Genomic DNA, 20,486 nt, shown 5'->3' on the forward strand with positions numbered 1-20,486 from the left:
CAGAAATTTGCAAAAGCACACGGTGCTTACCTCCAGATATCACTTCCTTTAGAAAACAAGGAGGACTTGATGACTTCAGGCGCCATCCACGCATACGTGCCGGCGGCACTCATTTTGGTTGTCCTGTGCCACTCCCTTGCTAGCCCAAAATCTGTAATCTTCAACGTTTTATGGCAGACGTCACTGTCATGCTCTATCTTCTCCAGGAGCAAAACTAAAGAAAAATCCAAGGTGGGATTATTTTAATATCCTTATAATTTTTCACTTTTTTTTTATTGCATTTTTTGTCATCGTAGTTGGCAGAGTAAATGAGACCAGACTTGTATTTTACCATTTTATCTTACTTTATGAGTGTCTATCATAAGGTTTAATTTCCTCGTGTTTAGTGGATCATTTGTGCCTGAAGTTACAAGTTTTTTTTGTTTTTTTTAAAAAAACCCACAGACACAATTCAGGTTTGCACAAGAGCGTTTCCTTTTTACCTTTTGGTCGTCTCAAAAGTCTAGGAAAGTTTACCTGATATGAGAAAAAGATTGTTTTCTTTCAAGAAATTTGTTCCTAAGTATAGAGTCTTTTCTACTGAATATATTAGAAAATATTGCAAATAAATTATATATTACTACAATTCATTATTATCAAACATTATCTTAAATTTGCAAAATACAGAAATTGTGACACATGAAGGTAACTTAATTGCTTTAGTGAACGTCAAAACAGAGTAAAAAGTAAAAACTTTAGGGAAACATCATCCAGTTGCTGGATTCCTCAAGCCCCACCTTGCTGGCAAACTACTGAATCCACTAGAGCCACTTTCCAGGGCGGAGCTCATGTCAGAGTCTGTCCTTGAATTCTTCCTTTAGGTAAAATAAATGTGCTTCTCAGTATTCTCCACCTACAACTGGCTCCCTGCTCTTCCTTGCCCCTGCAGTTTTTCTCTGCCCCTCTCCAGTAACCTCCAGGTCCTCTCTCCCCTCTGGTTTCTTTTCCTCGGCCTATAACCATGCAGAAGTGTTCTCCAGGTTTCCACGAAGCTCTAATGGGGCTACCTCCCCCAATTCCTCCTCTCCTCCTCTCATTGGCTACAAAAACTTCTAAGTGAATAGTTTAAACCTACTGTATTTTTCTAACTTATCTCCCTGCTCATTCCTTAAAACTCTGCAGTCCAAGGCACTCCAACTTCTAGCTCCACTGCTCTACTTAAATGGAAAAAACTAAATAAACAAACCAGTTGCTGTCAATTCATTTTGACTCATGGTGACCCCAGGAGTGTCAAAGTAGAACTGTGCTCCATAGGGATTTCAAGGCTATGACCTTTAGAAGCCTCTGTGTGGACTTGAGACTAATAGCCGGGGGCTTAAACATTTGTGCCACCCTGGGACTTCACACTTAAACGGAATGTTCTGTGAATCCCCCCTTCTCCGTTTCCCTTGTCCCTACATCACTTCTGGCCCTCATCACCTCACACCTGAATTACAATTGTTCTAACAGGTCTGACATGGCCACTCTCCCTCTCTAATCTGTTTTATATATCACCACTAGCAGATTAATCTCCTAAAGCATCATACAACTCTTTTAAAAAAAAAAAACTGTCCATGAACAAATGACCGATATATGCAACAACATGGATGAACCTCAAAAACATTACAGTAAGTGAAAGAAGGCAGACATAAAAGGCTATGTACTATGACTTCATATGACCTTCTGGAAAAGAAACAGAAATCAGATCAATCAGCTCAGTTGTTGCCAGAGACTGAGGTGAAGGGCTGAGTGCAAACGGGCACAAGACAACTTTTTGGGGTGATGGAAATTCTATACCTTAATTGTGGTGGTGGTTACAGGACTATATACATCTGTCAAAACATTAAGCTTAGGGGGTGAATTTTACTCTATGTAAATTATACCTCCATAAACCTCTATTTAAAAAAAAAAAAAACCTCAAAACCTTCCTTGGTTCCCATGACTCAGGGATAACATGCACACGACTACACTTGGGCAATCATGAGCCTCTATATTTGCACAGCAACCTACATTTCCAAACTACAGCTCACTCCTCAGCAGGTGAGCTTCCTCTCCTAAAACCAGGCTGGTTTATCATCCAGCTCAAACGTGACCTTCTCAGTGAAACCTTCAAATCCCCTAAGCAAAGGAAAGTACTCGCTCTTCTAGAGTCACATAAACTTTGTCTCCATTACAGCACTTATGAAGTACAATGTACTGTAATTCTCTGTTTATACTTGACTCCTTAATTAGACAGTTAGCTCTTAGTGTGTCAGTGCGTGAGTGTGCCTGAATGTGTGCATGAGTGAGTGTGTGCGCGTGTGTCTGTCTGTGAGTGAGCTGGGAGGAGAGGAGGAAGACGGGGAGAAATATATTCAATTTCCCTTCACATCCATGCACCTATTCTATGTCCAGTCCAATTCAGAGTAGGTGCTTAATGTTTACAGAAAAAATGGAACAAATCCTGAACAGACTATGTATGTTATTATAGCTATACTTTGCTCATGACATTCCCTCCTATCAGAAATAATAACAAGTTAATAACAGACCTGCTAACAAGTATTGAGTGTTCAATCTATGCCTTGCACTTTACGTGCACAGGGAGTCCCCGGGTTATGAACGTCCGACTTACATACAACCCATAGTTATTAACCAACCCCCATAATGCCTATTACATTAAAAATTCAAGATACATACAATGGTTCATAATAACAAATGGGCGCTACCTTTGTGACACGCATCAAAACATTATTATTATTACTGTATTCTTATGTTAAAGATGTTTTAGTGTATCTGGAAGTTTTTTAAAATGTTTTTTAGGCACAGAAAGGTACACTATGTACTATATACTAAGACAAACACTTGACTAACTGACGTAAGATATGAACTGTACATAAATGTTCTGACTTACATAGAGATTTGACTTAAAGATACTTAGGAACAGAACTTGTTCGTAATCTGGGGACTGCCTGTGACAAGGTGATCCACTTAAACAGTAACCAAAATTTCAGAGTAGGACTTGAATAGACTTTCCTCCAAAGAAGAGATTAAAAAATAAGAATATTAAAAAATGCTCAGTGCCAGTAGTCATTAAAACCTGTTGCCGTTGAGTTGCCTCTGTCTTATAGCAACCCGGAAATGCACATCAAGACCACAATGAGTTACCACCTCACCTCTCTAGAATGGCTACTATCAGGAAAAAAAAGAAAACAACAGCTGTTGGTAGGATGTGAAGAAACTGGAATCCTCATTCATCGTTGATGGGAATGCGAAATGGTGAGGCCACTGCGGAAGACAGTTTGGTGATTCTTCAAAAAGCTAAAAATGAAATTATCATATGACCAGCAATTCTACTTCTAGGTATATACCCAAGAGACTTGAACGCAGGGATTCAATAGATACTTACACACCTGTGTTCACTACAACAGTATTCACAATAGCCAAAAAGTGGACACAACCCAACACCCAACAACAGATGAATGCGTAAATAAAACGTGGTACATACATACAATGGAATATTACTCAGCCATAAAGAGAAATGAAGTCCTGATGCATGCCACAACATGGATAATCCTTGAAATCACTATGCTAAGTGAGGTGTCAATCACAAATGGATAAATACTGTATGATCCCACTTACGTGAAATATTTAGAATAGGCAAATGCATAGAGATCAAAGTTTATTAGTGGTTACCAGGGGCTGGGGAAGGAGGGAGTGCGAGTTACTGCTAAACGGGTACCGAGTTTCTGTTTGGGGTGATGTAAAACTTTTGGAAATGGGTAGTGGTGATGGTAGCACAACAAGGTGAAAATAATTAATGTCACTAAACTGTGCACTTAAAAATGGCTAAGATGGCAAACTTTTGTAATACGTATTTTACCATACTTTAAAAAAAAAAAAAAAACTACTTCAGAGTAAGTAAGATGTGTGGCGGGGGGGGCAGGAAGGAAGTTCCTAGCGCTACACATGTTAATGTGCCAGCTGCTAAGAGGAAGATTAGAGCCTCGAGTCCACCCAAAGACATCTCAGAAGAAAGGTCTGGTGATCTGCTCCCAAAAACCAGCCACTGAAAACTCTAGGGAAAACAGTTCTACTTTGACACATGTGGGGTCTCCGTGAGTTGGCACTGACTCCACAGGAACTTCTGTTTTGTTGTGTTTTCGTTTTTGTGTTTGTTTGTTTAGGGTATGCATATGAAGAAACTGCTATTCAGGTTTTACCTTGAAAAATAAAACTAAAAATCACGTAAATAAATTCATTTCATGTTTTATTTAAAGACATTTTTGTCATAATTGTAACCATGTGGTAATTTTAGAAGGAAAAAAATGAAACAAATGTTAGAGGCCTTTTAGAATAAATTATCCAACCAAATTTGGAGAATGGCATAAGACATGACATTTTTCATGCTTAATTTTTGGAAAAGGATCATAAAAGGAGCTGTTTTTTCAACTGTTCGTTTATAATAATAATTAACATTTACTGACTACATTGTATATGTTAAGTACTTTTACAGTTATTTTAATCATACAACCCACACAACAGTGCTTTAGGTGGATACTATTATCTCCACTTTATAGATGAGGAAACTGAGGCACAGAGATGTTGAGTAACGTGTCCAAGGTCACACAGCTGAGACGTTGTTGAAGCTCAAGCAGTCTGTCCCCAGAGCCCATGGTCATAACCAGTGCCTACACTGCTTAGCTGACAGTTTTTATCAATTCTGCACAAGAGCATTCTTTATCCTTTGGAAATCTCTCTCTTTTGAGGTGCTCATTCTCCTCCTTTGGATTTCCTGTCACTGGTTCTTTCTCCACTGATCTAATTAGAGGCAGTAGAGCATAGTGATGAAGAACACGTGCTCCAGGGCCAGACTCCTTGGTTTGGACTAAACTTCCTGTGCTTTTGGTCCCTTGCCTATCATGGGAATTATACTGGCACCTATGTTATAAGGTGGGAGTAAGGAGTCAATGAATATATGCAGGTGCTTACAACAGTCCTGAAACGTAGTAAGCATTTTCTAAGTATTCTACAAACACACACACCACACACACACACACCCATTGCACGCGCACACACACACACCCACACACACACACACCCCTTTATCAATGGGTTGAAAGTGTTTTTAGTGAGTCTTCAATATCATTTCAGGAAATCCTGTATCCTTTGCAAGGCTTGAAATTTCACTTTGCAATGGATTTACATTTGATTTGTTGTGTATTATCAAATGTTTACAATATTAGATAGTCATAAAAGGCAAAGAATTAATGCACATGGAAGGAACCAACACTAGGTTTAAACATGAAGGGGTATTTGAGTGGGGACATATAAACAGTCAATACTAAATAAATATTGTTGTGTTGTAGCATCTTGTCACCGTAAGACATAGCGAGTGAAGACCCTCTGCTATCTATTCGTACGTCCATTACACAGATGAGGAATCAGGTTTAGGGTGGTTATATGCCCATGATTATACAGCTGGTAAGTGGCAAGGCCAAAATCCTACCATCTTTCCCACTTCTAATTTCAGCGTTATACTAAATAGGGAAGGATGGAGAAAGGAAAGAGTAGCAGGTAGTGGGGAAAGAAAGAAGAGACTCACTTCCATTTGGAATAACTGCTCTTATTCTCTGTTCATCTATATTGTACCGATTTTCAAGGTCCAGAAGCCCTGGTAGCTCACTGGTTAACTCAGCTGCTAACCAAAAGTCGGCAGTTCAAATCCACCAGCTGCTCCTTGGAAACCCTATGGAGCAGTTCTACTCTGTCCTGTTAGGGTCGCTATGAGTCTGAATCCACTCAATGGCAACGGGTTTTGCTTGGTTTTTACTGTCACTCATATCACAGAATCTTGTATATCACAAAGGTCAATGGAATATGGAATATTTTATTAATGATAATTATCACCAGTTCAATAATAAGAATACTGCTTACCATTTACTGATCCTCTGCTATGTATAGTTGCTTTGTACACACGTAATATCTCATTTGATTCTCACACTATTCTATGAAGAGGGAATTATAATCTCTATTTTACAGTTTAGAAATGTTAGGCCAAGATCCTATGGTTGCTATCAGTGCTGGTTTTATATCCAGTCTGTATGACTATCTCCCTACCCTCTTCTGTGTGACCCATAAAGCTATCAGTTATAAAAAGGGGGCAAAACAACCAGAATTCTCATTTTGTGTCTTGCTTACGAGATTAATTTTTGAATTTTCCTTTGTTCCACGTCAACTGGGGCCCTACTGGCGCAGTGGTTAAGCATTCGGCTGTTAACCAAAAGGTCAGCAGCTCGAATCTACCAGTTCCTTGGAAACTCTATGGGGCCATTCTCCTCTGTCCTAAAGGGTCGCTATGAGTTGGAACCGACTTAACAGCAATGGGTCCGTCAACTAAAGGCATATTTATTTCTCGGTCCTTTCTCAAATATCAAGAAAAATAAATATCTATTTAAAAACAGGTTTAGACCTCCAATCCTTTAAAACCCCACAGAAACAAAAGTTGAAACGGGTAAATTAATTAGTGACTTGCTCAGCTATATATTTTTTCCCTTACTACTAATTTCACTTGTAAACAATATCTTCTCTTACCACTAAAAAGTCCCCAAGGTAATGATCAAAATGGTTGCAGATCTAGAAAACTTTCTTTTCCAAAGCACTTTTACATATATTATCTCATCATTCATGTAAACATCTAAATAAGAAGGCATTCAAGCCAGTACTGATTAAAATACGTATTAAAACAATTCCATATCCACAGACCCACACCACAGATACCAAATAAACCCTGGCATCCCTTAAGTAAAGGCTGAATAAAACCAAACAGCAAACCCGTTGCCGTCGAGTCAATTCTGACTCACAGTGACCAAGGCAGATCTAAACTAAATAAAACAGAACTAAAAAATGAACTAAAACTCAAATATTAAAAATTAATTTTCATTCCTACATAAAACAAGTTATGACGGGATACAATACTAGCAAGCCTTGCAGACACACAGTTTTAGAACACCTCTTCTCTTTCCCCAGGTCCAAAGTTTCCATAGGAACTAAGAGCCTTGACACTTTGAACCAAAAGAAAACAAGTTAAAATAACAACCTGAATGTCAAACGTTTAGAGTTCCATGAAAGGCCCATTGTTTTGGATTCTATTTCGGAAGTATTCAGCAGAATTCCTGAAATTCCTTATCCTTTGGGCAATGTGACCGAAACCAAAAATAGCCTGTCTCACCACAGGTAGTATAAGTGGGCACACTGCCAGGTTTTAGCCTAGGGACATGAGGGTGGCAGCCAACTTCCGCTTCCTGTCATTCCTGCAGGAAGAACTACAGCATGTTAGCTGTCCACCAGAAATTATCATGTATAATCCAAACAAATAAACATTTTTGGCCACAGAATGGTAAATTCTCACTAGTAGCCTAGCAACAAGTGTTTGAGCATCCTTTTGTGCAACTTCAGTAAAGATTTTTGACCCTTGTTAGCCCCATTCTTTAACAATTGGCCTTTACAACCTTGTACTTAGCCTACTTATTGAACCATGAGGCCCTTGATTTTCTCGGCTCCTTTGAAGTTTCACGTTGGTATTTTCAGAATTATACAATGTAATGTATATTTTTTAGAAAGCCATTACAATGTGTCTAATCCATTTTCTTAACATGTGTGGGACTGCTATGTCCGAATTTCATTTAATGAGGCAAATGGGTTAGTTTCAATTAATCTTTAACTAGTAATATATTATTCAAAAGAGAAAGAAAACATGTTAAGAAATGCAACTATGTGAAAGAAAATATTAACAAACACCATTTCTCTCAGTCTAAGATTTTAAGATTACTTTGTGTATTTAAACTTTGAAAGCAACCAATGATTTACATGGAATAAATGATAATTTTCTACAGTTACCAAATAGCAGAGAATATTTCTCGTATTTCTTTCCATCCATTTCCCCACTAGCACCATGCTCCCATACCGCCACCCCCCACCCCCATCCCCTCACCTGCTTATGGAATAAAGTCCAGGCATTTATCCTGGCCTTCAAGTCCCTTTACAATCTCATTTTAAATTATCTTTTCAGTTCTTCTTGTACTCTCCAAAATGAGTCCTACATTCTAACCAATTCTGTGTACTAAAAGCCATTTTCCCAAAACTAAATATTGTATTTTTCTGTCTTCATGCCTCCTTGTGCTTTCTGCACGGAAAGCCTTCCCTTCCACCCTCTTTAAAAGCCACACTTCCCATTCCGCCTCCCACTCCTGCATCAGGGACAGAGCACTGGATGAGACTCTAAGGACATGGCTCTTAGTCTGTACCACTGCAACATTAACCATGAGACAACTTACAGGTCAGCCAGCCTTTGCAATCCCAATTTCTTCTTCTATTAAAAAAAAATCAGCAACTTCATCAATCTCTTTTTGCTCCAATATTCTATAAGTCTATAAATTACAAGAGTCCTGGTGGTGCAGCCATTAAGTGCTTGGCTGCTAACCATGAGGTTGGTGGCTGCTAACCATGAGGTTGGTGACAACTTACAGGTCAGCTAGCCTTTGCAATCCCAATTTCTTCTTCTATTAAAAAAACATCAGCAACTTCATCAGTCTCTTCTTGCTCCAATATTCTATAAGTCTATAAATTACAGGAGTTCTGGTGATGCAGCCATTAAGTGCTTGGCTGCTAACCATGAGGTTGGTGGTTCAAACTCACCAGCCACTTCTCGGGAGAAAGATGTGGCAGTGCGCTTCCGTAAAGATTAAAACGCACTGTCATCGAGTTGATGCCAGCTCATTGCTATCCTAAAGATTACAGCCTTGGAAACCCTATGGGACAGTTCATACTCTGTCCTATAGGGTCACCATGAGTTGGAATCGACTTAACAGCAATAGGTTTGGTTTTCTGGTTTTTCCTTGGTGCCTTCCCTCATAGCCTCAGCTGGAAGTTCTCTGCATCTAATACACTTAAGTTGTACCACTCCCAAGATACTTGACTACTGCCTTATCTTAATACCTCTCATGTCTCTATCTCTCTTATTAAATTGTAAACAATTTGAAGATAGACTTTGTGTCTAATTAATTTTTTTTACTGCATAGCAACCAGCATTTTCATATGCTTAATAAATATTTGTTGAATGAATGAGTAAATGAATACTACAGGAGAAGAATGAGTATAAAGAAGATGAATTACGATAAGCGTTTGCATACTGAGTCAGCTGCTAATGACAGAAAACCAACTCACCTCTGCCCTCCTGAAAGAGTATTCGGATACTGCATAATTAAGAAATGAAGACTGTTGTAAAAACAACGTAACAGTTATTTGGAATACTGTTCTATCAGCAGCATTTGAAACAGCTGATCATTCTTCTTTGAAACCCTTTCTTCACTGGCATCTAGAGTATCACACCTTCTTGGTTCTCCTTACCTTTCTAGCTGCTTCTTTTTCTGGTTCCTCTTTATCTCCCTGACCTCTAACTGCTGGAGATCTGCAGTCCTTTGGCCTCTTGTCTTTTCTATCAGCACTCACTCCCTAGATAATCTCAGCCATCTCAGGGCTTTAATTATCATCTACATGCTGGTGAGAAGTTGCAGGATCGCTCAAATGGTTTAAGCTGTTGCAGATCAAATCCACTCAGAGGCACCGCAGAAGAAAGGCCTGGCAATCTACTTCTGAAAGATCACAGCCTATGGAGCTCAGTAGTTTGGTGTGTGCTGATAACTCCCAAATTTATATGCCCACTCTTGCACCCCACCCCCCTTGAGTCTATTCTCAAAACTGCAGGCAGTGCTATCCTTCCAAAACATAAATCAGATCACAGCTCTCCTCTGTTTCCAAACCCTCTGGAGTCATAGTAAAAGCCAAGGACCTACACGACCTACACGATCCTGCTTGGTCTAACCTCTCTTCTCCCTCATTTCCTATTCTTCTCCCCCTCCTTCCCTCATCTCCAGTCATACAGGCCGCCTGCTTCAGGGATTATGTAATTTGTGTTCCCCTTCTTCCCCAGATGATTTGCTCATTCACTTCCTTCAGGTTTTGCTAAAAAAGTATTAAGTAATGCCTCCTTTAGCTATTATCATGGATTGAATTGGTCCCCCCAAAATACGTGTCAACTTGGCTAGGCCATGATTTCCAGTATTGTGTGATTGTCTACCATTTTGTCATCTGATGCGATTTTCCTATGTGTTGTAAATCCCACCTCTATGATGTTAATGAGATAGGATTAGAGACAGTTATGTTAAAAAGGCAGGACTCAATCTGTAAGATTAGGTTGTGTCTTGAGTCAATCTCTTTTGAGATACTCAAGAGAAAAGGGAACAGAGAGAGACAGGGGGACCTCACACCACCAAGAAATAAGAGCCAGGAGAATAGCGCGTCCTTTGGACCCAGGGTCCCTGCGCTGAGAAGCTCCTCAACTGGGGAAGACTGACGACAAGTACCTTCCCCCAGAGCCGACAGAGAGAGAAAGTCTTCCCTTGGAGTTGACGCACTGAATAGGACTTCTAGCCTCCCAGACCGTGAGAGAATAAACTTCTGTTTGTTAAAGCCATCCACTTGTGGTATTACTGTTACAGCTGCACTAGATAAATAAGATAGCCATACTATCTAAAATTTCAGCTGCTCATCCCAACATTTTCACCATTCTTTTCAACTTTATTTTTTCTACTAAGCACTTCTCACTATCCAACGTACTACCTATTTTACTGATTTATTTGTTGAATGTCTGTCTCACCCACTAGAATGTAAGTACTCCAAGAAGGCATGATTTGTGTCTGCTTTGTTTGCTACTGAATACCCAGAGCCTGGGAGTGTTCCTGGCACACAGTATATAATCAATAAATAACTACTGTATGAATGATTTAGTTTACTAAATACAAGAAGACAGACTTCTGTAAAAAAAATATAAAAGTAGTCAGTCAAAATAGACCTTTACATTGCTCATACATCAAAAACCACTGGACACTACAATACTCAGTTTTAATGATAAAACCTCTTACATTTCATTATAATATGAAGTCTAGTTCTATCTTTCCATCACTTTAATTTTTTTTTTTCCTGGTGAAATCAGTCATTGTTTTTTAAATTGTGGTAAATAGATATGTAACAAAACACTTGCTATTTCAACACACTTCATATATACAATTCAACGGCTTTATGTTTATAATGTTATTCAACCATCACCATTGTTGATCCCCAAACTTTTCCAACACCCTTAACAGTGTCCCCTAAGCAGTGAATCTTTTTTTTCCTCTAACCGCAGTAGACTTTGGTCTCTATACACTTGCTTACTCTAGATATAAGTGGGATCATACAATATTTATCCTTTTGTTATCACCTTAATATTTTAACAGTCAAGACAGAAATCTTCCACAATATTCTACACTAATATATTCATAAACAGAAGGTAAGACATTTGAAACTATTTGATCTAAGAATTGCAGAAAACTTGAAACAAAACCACATAAAATCACATTAATCCAAGTCTTCACAAATAATAATTCAAATATTCTATATGCAATCAAAATACTTCCCCAACTGGCACCTGATTTGCTCTTTTCCCAAAAGTTTTGAAAAAATGCACCAACTAATAATGAACCGTGGTAGTGAAACAGTTACAACAGGAATTTAGTACCTTCTACCTCCTCCTTGACCCTCAACTTATCAACCCAGGTTACAAGCAGGCATGCCAAAGCACACACATCCCAGCACTCAGACAGAGAACAAAGCTCAAGATTGTTTTCTAGCATTGCTAGCTGGCCTTAACCAAGTTAGGCGCTAAATTAAAAAGACCACCACCCCCAACCAAGATGAATAAACATATGATTAAATGGGACTACATTTTCCAGAATTAATATTAATAATATTCTTAGGTTATACAGAGTTGTAGAAAACTTCCAGGTATCAGTGAGTTCACCAAAAAAATAAAACAGGAAACTTTTATAGCACTCAAAGTACTTCTACACAAAATACAAAAATGAGCAGAGTCACCAGCTTAAATTTATATTTTGTCTTACAGTTTAGTAAATACTTCGACATATACCAGGAGTTCGCAAACTACAGCCCGTGGGCCAAGTTTTACCGGAACGCAGCCACACTCATTTGTTTATGTGTTGTCTGTGGATGCAACAGCAGGGCTGAGTAATTGCAACAGAGATCGTAGGGACTGTAAAGCCATAATTATTTACTATCTGACTCTTCGTACAGAAAAAGTGTGCTGACTCCAGGTGTACAGTATTTCACTTGATTCCAACAACACTCTATTCAGAAAGTTAGGGCCCAAGAGCCCACAGCTGGCAAGTAGTACAGTCAAACTTTGGATACTACAATAACACTATTTGTCCCTAGTGCCAGAGGGACAAATGCTCGGAGATGTTACTTTTCCTACAGTCACATGCCCAGAATGAGCCATTTAGAGGCTCACCTGGCACCATCTATGATCAACTATATATTGTCATCAGGCAGTTAACTTGACTAGAGACATGCTCTGTGGCCTTGGAAGAATTAAGCATCAATCCAGAAAACTCATATAACATGGAAACCACAAATCTGGTCCTTCGAAAAGTAGTTTCTAAACTTGCCTCTGCATCTGAATCACCTGGAGGCTTTTAAAAAAAATAGATAGCTCCACCACAAAACTAAGATGGATTGATAGATGGATAAGGGTTAGACTGTGTTAAAGCAAGTTTTTGTTGTTGTTGTTAGTGGTCATTGAGTCAGCCCCCAACTCATGGCTACACTATGCACAACAGGATCGGACCTTTGTGATCCATAGAGTTTTCACTGGCTGATTTTTGGAAGTAGATCGCCAGGCCTTTCTTCCTATTCCATCTTAGTCTGGAAGCTCCTCTAAAACCTGTTCAGCATCATAGCAACACACAACCTTCCACTGACAGACGAGTGATGGCTGCACTTGAGGTGCTTTTTCAAACTCTGGTCTCCTGTGTGGAAGGCAAGAATTCTACCACCAAACCACCATGTCCCTGTAAAGAAAGTTTATGCTCTGCCCGTCAAGTTAGCTCCAACTCATAGCAACCTTATGGATAACAGAACAAAATGTCACCCAGTCCTGCACCATCTTCATGGTTGTTACTATGTTTGAGTCCACTGCTTTGGCTATTGTGTCAACCCATCTCATTGAGGGTTTTCAGGAGAATCCAGACAATGGGTATGTAAGTATTCACTTAAAATTCTTTCAATTTTGTATATTCAAAGATTTTTAAAATGTTAGAAGAAAAATCCATTGCTTGTTCCCCGCTAAGGTCCAATGAATCAGAACATCTAAAGGTGAAACAGGAAAGATCATTTTTTAAAAGCCCACAAGGAGATTCTGATACTACATTAGATTTAGGAACAGCTGCTTTAGAGGGCTATTCTTTACAACAGAACTAATCACCTAGACCAGTGTTTCTCAAAGCATGGTCCATGGATCCCTAGGGGTCCCAAAAATGGCAACAGACTGAATATAGAAGCAGATAGGAGCATCCATCACTCTTCTATTAAACTGGCATTAAAGTGAGCTTCAGAAGTGTAAAACAGTGCCACTTTCCTTGCCGGATTTTTTTTTAATTTGGAAAACAATTTTCCCCTATTAAATACGCTCTGTTAACATGCTATGAGTCTACTGTTGTTTTTACATTATTCAATATTTTTAAATGTATCATTTTAAATTTCTAATATGATAAATGTAGGTAGATGTAACCAGTATAAACAAAAGCTCTTTGGGGTTCTGAGTCTAAACATTTGAGAACTGCTAATCTAGGTAATATACGGAGAGGATAAAAGCTCAAGTTCTGGAATCAGAGGTCCTGGATTCAATTCATAAACATCTGCCAAGCTGAGTGACCTTAATCAAGTCAATTAATCACTGGCTTGTTTCTTCATCTGTAAAATGGGAATAATTAAAGTATCTACCTCGAAAGATTGCTGTGAGGATTAAATGAGGATAAAGTTTGGGCAGTGTCCAGCACCTAGTAAGGCCCAAATAGATGTTAACTGTTCTTCCTGTTATGTTACTACTATTATTTAATTAAAAGCACTGTTAGCGCAGTGCTTAAGAGCTTGGCTGCTAACCAAGAGGTCAGCAGTTCGAATTCACCAGCCGAACCTTGGAAAACCTATGGGGCAAGTTCTACTCTGCCCTATAGGGTCGCTATGAGTCAGAAGTGACTTGACAGCAACAAGTTTGGTTTTTGGTTTTGTAAGATGAAGCAAGAAATCCCTGGGTGGCACAAACGATTAAGCATTCCACTACTAGCTGCAAGGCTGGCAGTTCAAACCCACTCAGAGGTGCCTCAGGAGACAGGCCTGGCGATCTGCTTCTGAAGGGTCACAGCCTTGAAAACCCTATGAAGCAGTTCTACTCCGCACACACGGGGTCACCATGACTCAGAATCGACTCCATGGCAGCCAACAACAAGATGAAGCAATATTTGAAGGTAAATTTTAAAAAATAACTAAATTCACAGTGATTAGGGGTCAATCACACACATTTAAGTTTCAGGTTTCAAAATAAAACCATCATAGTTCTCCCAGACTCTCAGGGAACCCTTCTGCCCACTGAAATTCCTTCATTAGGGGTGTTTCCACTTTTTGAGAGCCTCTCAAATACCTCAGAGAGTTTGGGGACAGACACACTGATATTTGAGTTAGATCATCAGTCTGACAAAGTAAAGTGAGTCAATATTTTCTAATTTTAATGAATCACAAGGATTCATTAAAGTAACATAAATAAACTCACTGAACAAATTATGATTATAAAACTAGGCTCCAGTTGTAAATGATAGAAATTGGTCTGATGTAAATTGTTTATCATTTTTTACTGCCCTCTGACAATCTATGATAGTACAGTCATAAAGTAAATTATCCCAAGCTTATATATACATATTTTGTAGATGTTTGTCTTCAAGCAGCAGATCATCCCCTCAAAAACCTTCACTGGTCTCCACGTGCTAAATGCCTGTTTCTATCTCACAAAACCCCTTCTCTACCTTTCATTCCAGCTATACCTACCTATTCCTTCTTCCCTAAAAAGGCCATAAGCTTCCATGCCAGTATTTACCCAACTGCCTTTGAGGGGTTAAGAAAAGATAAGTAGATTTTCCCTACAGGACTTCTGTCAATTTCCAAGAGAGGCATCCGGTACACAATATTACACACCAAGAAATTCAGGTTCAGTAGGTTGTATGACTTGTCCAAGGTCATACAGGCAGTAAATGAGGACACCATTATTGAGACTCGGGTTTGACTAACTCGAAAGCCAATGCTCTTTCCATTACCTGCACTATTATGGAAAAGGTCAACATGTAATTGTAAGTGTGAGAAAGCAGGGTTTACAAACTACCTTCTGAAATGGATGGACAGATTTCACCTCTCTCTTTCCTTTTCATGCTTTCATATACTTGATAAAAACCCACTGCCACAGAGTTGGTTCTGACTCATAGCGACCCAGGACAAGGCAGAACTGCTCCATAGGATTTCCAAATCTTTACAGAGGCAGACTGCCACATCTTTCTCCCGCGGAGCAGCTGGTAGGTTCGAACCGCCCACCTTTCAGTTAGAAGCTGAACACTTAACAACTGCGCCACCAGGGCTCCGTATATACTTGATAGTGATTACAAAAATGATGAAAGGTGTACAATGAAGAATAAGTCTTCATAGTCCAGAACTAAATAACTGCCTCCCCTCACAAATATAAAAATGAGAAGTTGTCTATTTTTTAATGTGCATGCATGACAATGGTAGGGAGAGATGAGGTAACTCTTTTGTGATTGTTATTCTTCCAAAAATATGTCCTTAAGCTAACTTTGTTTTTAAAAAACAATTTAACTCTCAGTTGCCATTGGGATACCTAGACTGATCTCTCTATGCCCCTTTGAACAGGAAGCATCTATGGCATGAGGCTACAAGTCTTGAGTAAAAGAACAGAAGAGAGAAGAGGACATATGCCATTTAGCTGATAATAGCATAATTAGTACCTCCTCCAAATCATGCTTATGAGCTATGTAAGCACCTTATTTTGAAATTACATTTGCTATAACTGCCTCAAATAGTTCCTTTATTTACACTGTAGTAATAAGAAAAGCTAAAAAAAAAATTTAGATTCCTTTTACAGTTTAAGTTTTAGTAAGAGCTCTAAATTGCGTTTCATAATAAATATACCTATAACTGTGTCTATTTATACATTGTAGATGTAGTTGTAGATATGGATAATAATTATTCCCAGAAGGCTAAAAATGGGGTAATAAGATACTTAAAATATCACTGAAATAAAAAGGATAAAAGTAGTTACTGTAATTCGTGGCTCAGTTTATCATGTGTATTTTCCTCTTAAAAAAAAAAAAGTAGAACACAGTAAGCAATATTTAAAAAAAAAAAAAATTATACCACATAACGTACAAGGCCTGCCAGGCCTGGCTGGTCTGAGCCGCACCCACCTCTCCCTCCACTCTGGGCCTCATTCACTAGGACCTGCCTTCTCCCTGCTCATCTAATAACCGAGACTCATTTCTGCATTATGTTCCCTTTGCCTGGATCTTTGCTTGATTCAGCAGCCCTCATCACCCATGTCTCCGCTCATGTCACTTCCTCAGAGCGGCTTTACTTGACCACCACCCCCTGCCTGAAATAGCAGCCCCACCCTCCACCCCATCAGTCTCTACCCCTTTCCATGCTTTGTTGTCTTGAGAGCACTTATTAACATCTGCAATTACATGATTACTGTCTACCTTTCCTATTACACGAAGCTCTATGGTGGAAGGGATACTGTCATCTGGTTTGCCATTGTGCCCCTTATACAGGCCCAGAAGTGAGTGGCACAGAGTGGGCACCGAAATGTGTGAATAAATGTAGCACACGATGACTTTTTTCCTCTTCTCAGAATACATATAAAATTGGCAGCCTTCCCAGTAACCCAAAGTTTCATTCTCTTATATGGAGAACTGCTATGTTTGGAGCTGACTCGATGGTTAGCAAACTGAGGGCAAATAATATATTTTCTACTTACTTTGCACCCCAGGAATTACAGGACCTAGCATATTTTTTACAACATAAACAAAGCTTGCTAACTTGGCTAAACTTTCAATCTGCTGGTATCTGTCAGTAAAGGAACAAAATTGTACCATCACAATATATCAACTATTACTTCAACATGTAAAACTTCAGAAGGCCCATTGGGAAAAAGGAACAAAAATCTGTCAAGTGTAATACATTCTTTGACAAAATTAAACATTTGTTTTAAACAACAATATCTACTGACATGGTTCTAAGTAGTCTTATAACGGTTCTTTGTAACATAGTAGGCTAGCTATAAAATCAAAATAAAATCCAATATTGATTTTTACAACCTTATTTACATTATCAACTCACTACCACCATTAGCAAATAACCAATAAAGTCAAACAAAACATACTGTAATAGAGTATCTGTTCTACTCAAAATCTGAACAAGAAGTTACTGCTTCATATCATAAGAGAATTCCAGAGTATCTGCATTCATTCATTCAACAAATAAAACCAGAAAGTCAAGACAAGGCAAGGTGCTAGGCGCTGTGATTTGCCCGTTTTAGGCCCTATGCAAAATTTTCGTTTTATAGTGATTTTATAGCAATAGCTATAATAAGGATCACATTTAACAAACATCTGGCTAGGCTAGTGCCTAGCCAATTAAGACTTTTTAAAAGTGCAACAATTTAAAGCAAAGGGAGCCTTACCTGACAATTAGAGATTAAAAAGCTCCAGAAAATTTAGCAGTTTATTCTGAGGGAGAAAAAGTCTTTCAAAAACTAAGTTGCAGCATATAATGACCTTCAAATTACATAATATCTACCATATACACAGTACTGCAAGTTTTTCTTCTGTCAATAAAAACTATTTAACCATAGGTCTTATTCCAGCATCACATTATTTCTTCTTACTATTTCACAATCTTAGGAGTTCTTTAAAAGTTTTTATTTTATATTAAAAAGTTTACTATTTGCAACAACAGGGACATGGGTCACTCTCCCCTCCCACGCTTTCACTGGCAGCAAACAGGCTCCACCTTGTGCACCCATCCTATAGATGTCAAGCATTACTACAATCAAACAAAACTGCAAAATGCAAAAAAAAAGTTTATAGGCCCTTTTAACTTTTTTTGTTCTAAGGACCAGTCTAACCCAAATTGTTTGCCTGTGGTGGTGATGTGATGTTCCGCAACAGAATAAGTTTGTGGAATGCCAGGTGCCACGTTATCACAGAAATGCTGCAAGGGCCAAGAGACAGATGAGGGAATGATGATATGGCTGTCCCTAAAATGCCTGGTTCTGCAGAAAACTCCCAGCATACACAGGCTCACGGGCGTTGTGGGGGAGAGGGTCAACAGGACAACCAGGCTTACAGAACACCACTGTTCTATGGCAGCAGGTTAAACATCTCCTTCAATAACGGTATATTTAGGGAATCAGTACAAATCAGTAAGAAAGACTATGTTAGGCTTGAAGCATTTACCAAAAAAAAAAGTACATTGAAAACTGTGCTGTCTTAATTCTAGAGTCTTTTCTCTGACCCGTCAAAAGTTCCAAGAATACGAGACTACCACCGCCACTTCTCTATACAGTATTTTGTCAGACTTTGCTCCTGTCACTTAAGCAGTTCCAATCTAAATTATAAAAGAGTTGGGGAGGGGGGGACGGTCATAAAATAAACCCTAAAACAGAAGTATTAAATGCTTATAAGTACCTAAAACCCAAACCCATTGCCGTCAAGTCAATTCCAATTCATAGCAACCCTACAGGATAGAGCAGAACTGCCCCATAGGGTTTTCAAGGAGCGGCTGGTGGATTTGAACTGCTGACCTTTTGCTTAGCAGCCCAGCCAAGCTCTTAACCACTGTGCCACCAGGATTATCAATACTCAAACTATTTATAATTTCCAAATAAAGACACTACATTAGTCATGTTCAAAAACTTCGCAGTACCGAAGGATTTTGAAAGAAAAAAAAATCCACAGAAACACACAACAAATACATCATTTACTCTTGTCACTCTTCCTCTAGCTGATTTAGGGAAGGACACTGTCTCCGTTTGCATTAGCACCTGTCCTAGCAGGTTTTACAAGGTTGAAAACCAGGCTGCTGTAGTAGGCCAATGCCAATTCTAGTTGCATCCTTTAATCCGTCATTTTCGTTTTATTCTAAGACCATCATATGAAGTGAGCTTCCTTCAAACAGCAATTCTATTAGCTCTTTTGTAGGGTGAAATTTAATAAGATTTGTATTTAGGTCATGTCAATTCTTTATTAACATGTGGAAAATTCACCCTGATTTATAAACACATTAAATGACACAGGCCAGGTCTTGAGGATGTCAAATGCCTGTGCAAGGACAATACACTTGCTCTCAATAAATCCACGTGTATAACACAAACTGGTGTTTCTTGAGTGTTCACCAACACTCAAGCCACTGAACCAATAATAAAATCATACTTCATTTGTAGAGATGTCTGAAAGAAAAGTCTTAGGAAGTCCGAGAACACAAAGCCATAATCAAGTGGGAGAATAGCAACTTCAATACAGCACTTGTAAAGCTGAAGGAAATGGGGAATTTGGTCAAAGCCATTGTGCACTAAAGGGCCAGGCCATGGGTTCCTCATAATCCGAGGAAGGCCTCAGTCTGTAAAGTCCTACCCAAATAAACCACCTATGGTACCTAAAGGCCAAATTGCCCCGTGAGGTTTCCAGAAGACCCAGTTTTCAACTGCTTCGTCTACAAGCAAATCTAACCCACATTTTTAAACACGCATCCAAAGGCAACAAGTCAAAGTAAGCGTGTCATCTGCCTCAAAGCAAGTAGCCTAGGTCTAGCTGGACCTTTGAGCCCCGGAAGGCTGCTCCAGACGCAATGAGAGAGCTGATCCCCGCCCCTTTCCACCTGGAACCCTGCCCCGGAGGGGTCCACCCTGGGCCGCACCGGGTGGGCTGCCGGGCCTGGTGGCGTTCCAGGGTAGCGAGTACTTGCAGGCAGTGCCCTCCCCAACTTCCTCCGTATCCCCAGGACTGCCTGCCACCGCCTCCCACTTACTGTTGCTGGACTTGAGGTCCCGGTGCAGGATGGGCACGATGGCCTCCTCATGTAGGTAGAGCATGCCGCGCGCTATCTGCACCGCCCAGTTGACCAGGACGTGCGGGGGGATGCGGCGCGCGCGGCGCGGGCTGGGGGCGCGCGGGTCTGCGGCGGCGGCCAGGGCACGGTTGAGCGCTCCGCCGCGGGCGAACTCGAGCACTAGGCAGAGGTTGGGCTGCCGCAGGCAGACGCCGCGCAGCTGGATGATGTTGGGGTGCCGCAGCATGGAGAAGAGCTTCGCCTCGCGCCGCACGCTCTCGGCCGCCGCCGCCGCGTCCTGCTCCGGGTCTCGCCGCGCCGCCTTTACCGCCACCTCCTGTCCCTGCCAGGTGGCCCGGAACACCTGCCCGAAGCCGCCGGCGCCGATCAACTCCTTCAGCTCCAGCTGCTCGAACTCGATGTGCACCGGCGAG

The 20,486-nt window shown here is 39.9% G+C and overlaps 1 protein-coding gene across 1 annotated transcript in view; it reads right to left on the minus strand.

Annotated features, from left to right (window-relative positions):
* Window positions 1–20,314, minus strand: part of MAP3K21 (mitogen-activated protein kinase kinase kinase 21) — a 68,852-nt gene extending 48,538 nt beyond the window's left edge. The window contains exons 1-2 of the mRNA XM_004372935.2: window positions 20,032–20,314; window positions 31–214 (exon numbers count right to left, since the gene is read on the minus strand). Of these exons, the coding sequence (XP_004372992.2) occupies window positions 31–214; window positions 20,032–20,299 (452 nt within the window). The 5' untranslated portion in view covers window positions 20,300–20,314. The remainder of the gene's footprint in view (window positions 1–30; window positions 215–20,031) is intronic.
* Window positions 20,315–20,486: the final 172 nt, after the last annotated feature.

This window comes from Trichechus manatus, unplaced genomic scaffold, assembly GCF_000243295.1.
Source record: "Trichechus manatus latirostris isolate Lorelei unplaced genomic scaffold, TriManLat1.0 scaffold00021, whole genome shotgun sequence".
NCBI lineage: Eukaryota > Metazoa > Chordata > Mammalia > Sirenia > Trichechidae > Trichechus > Trichechus manatus.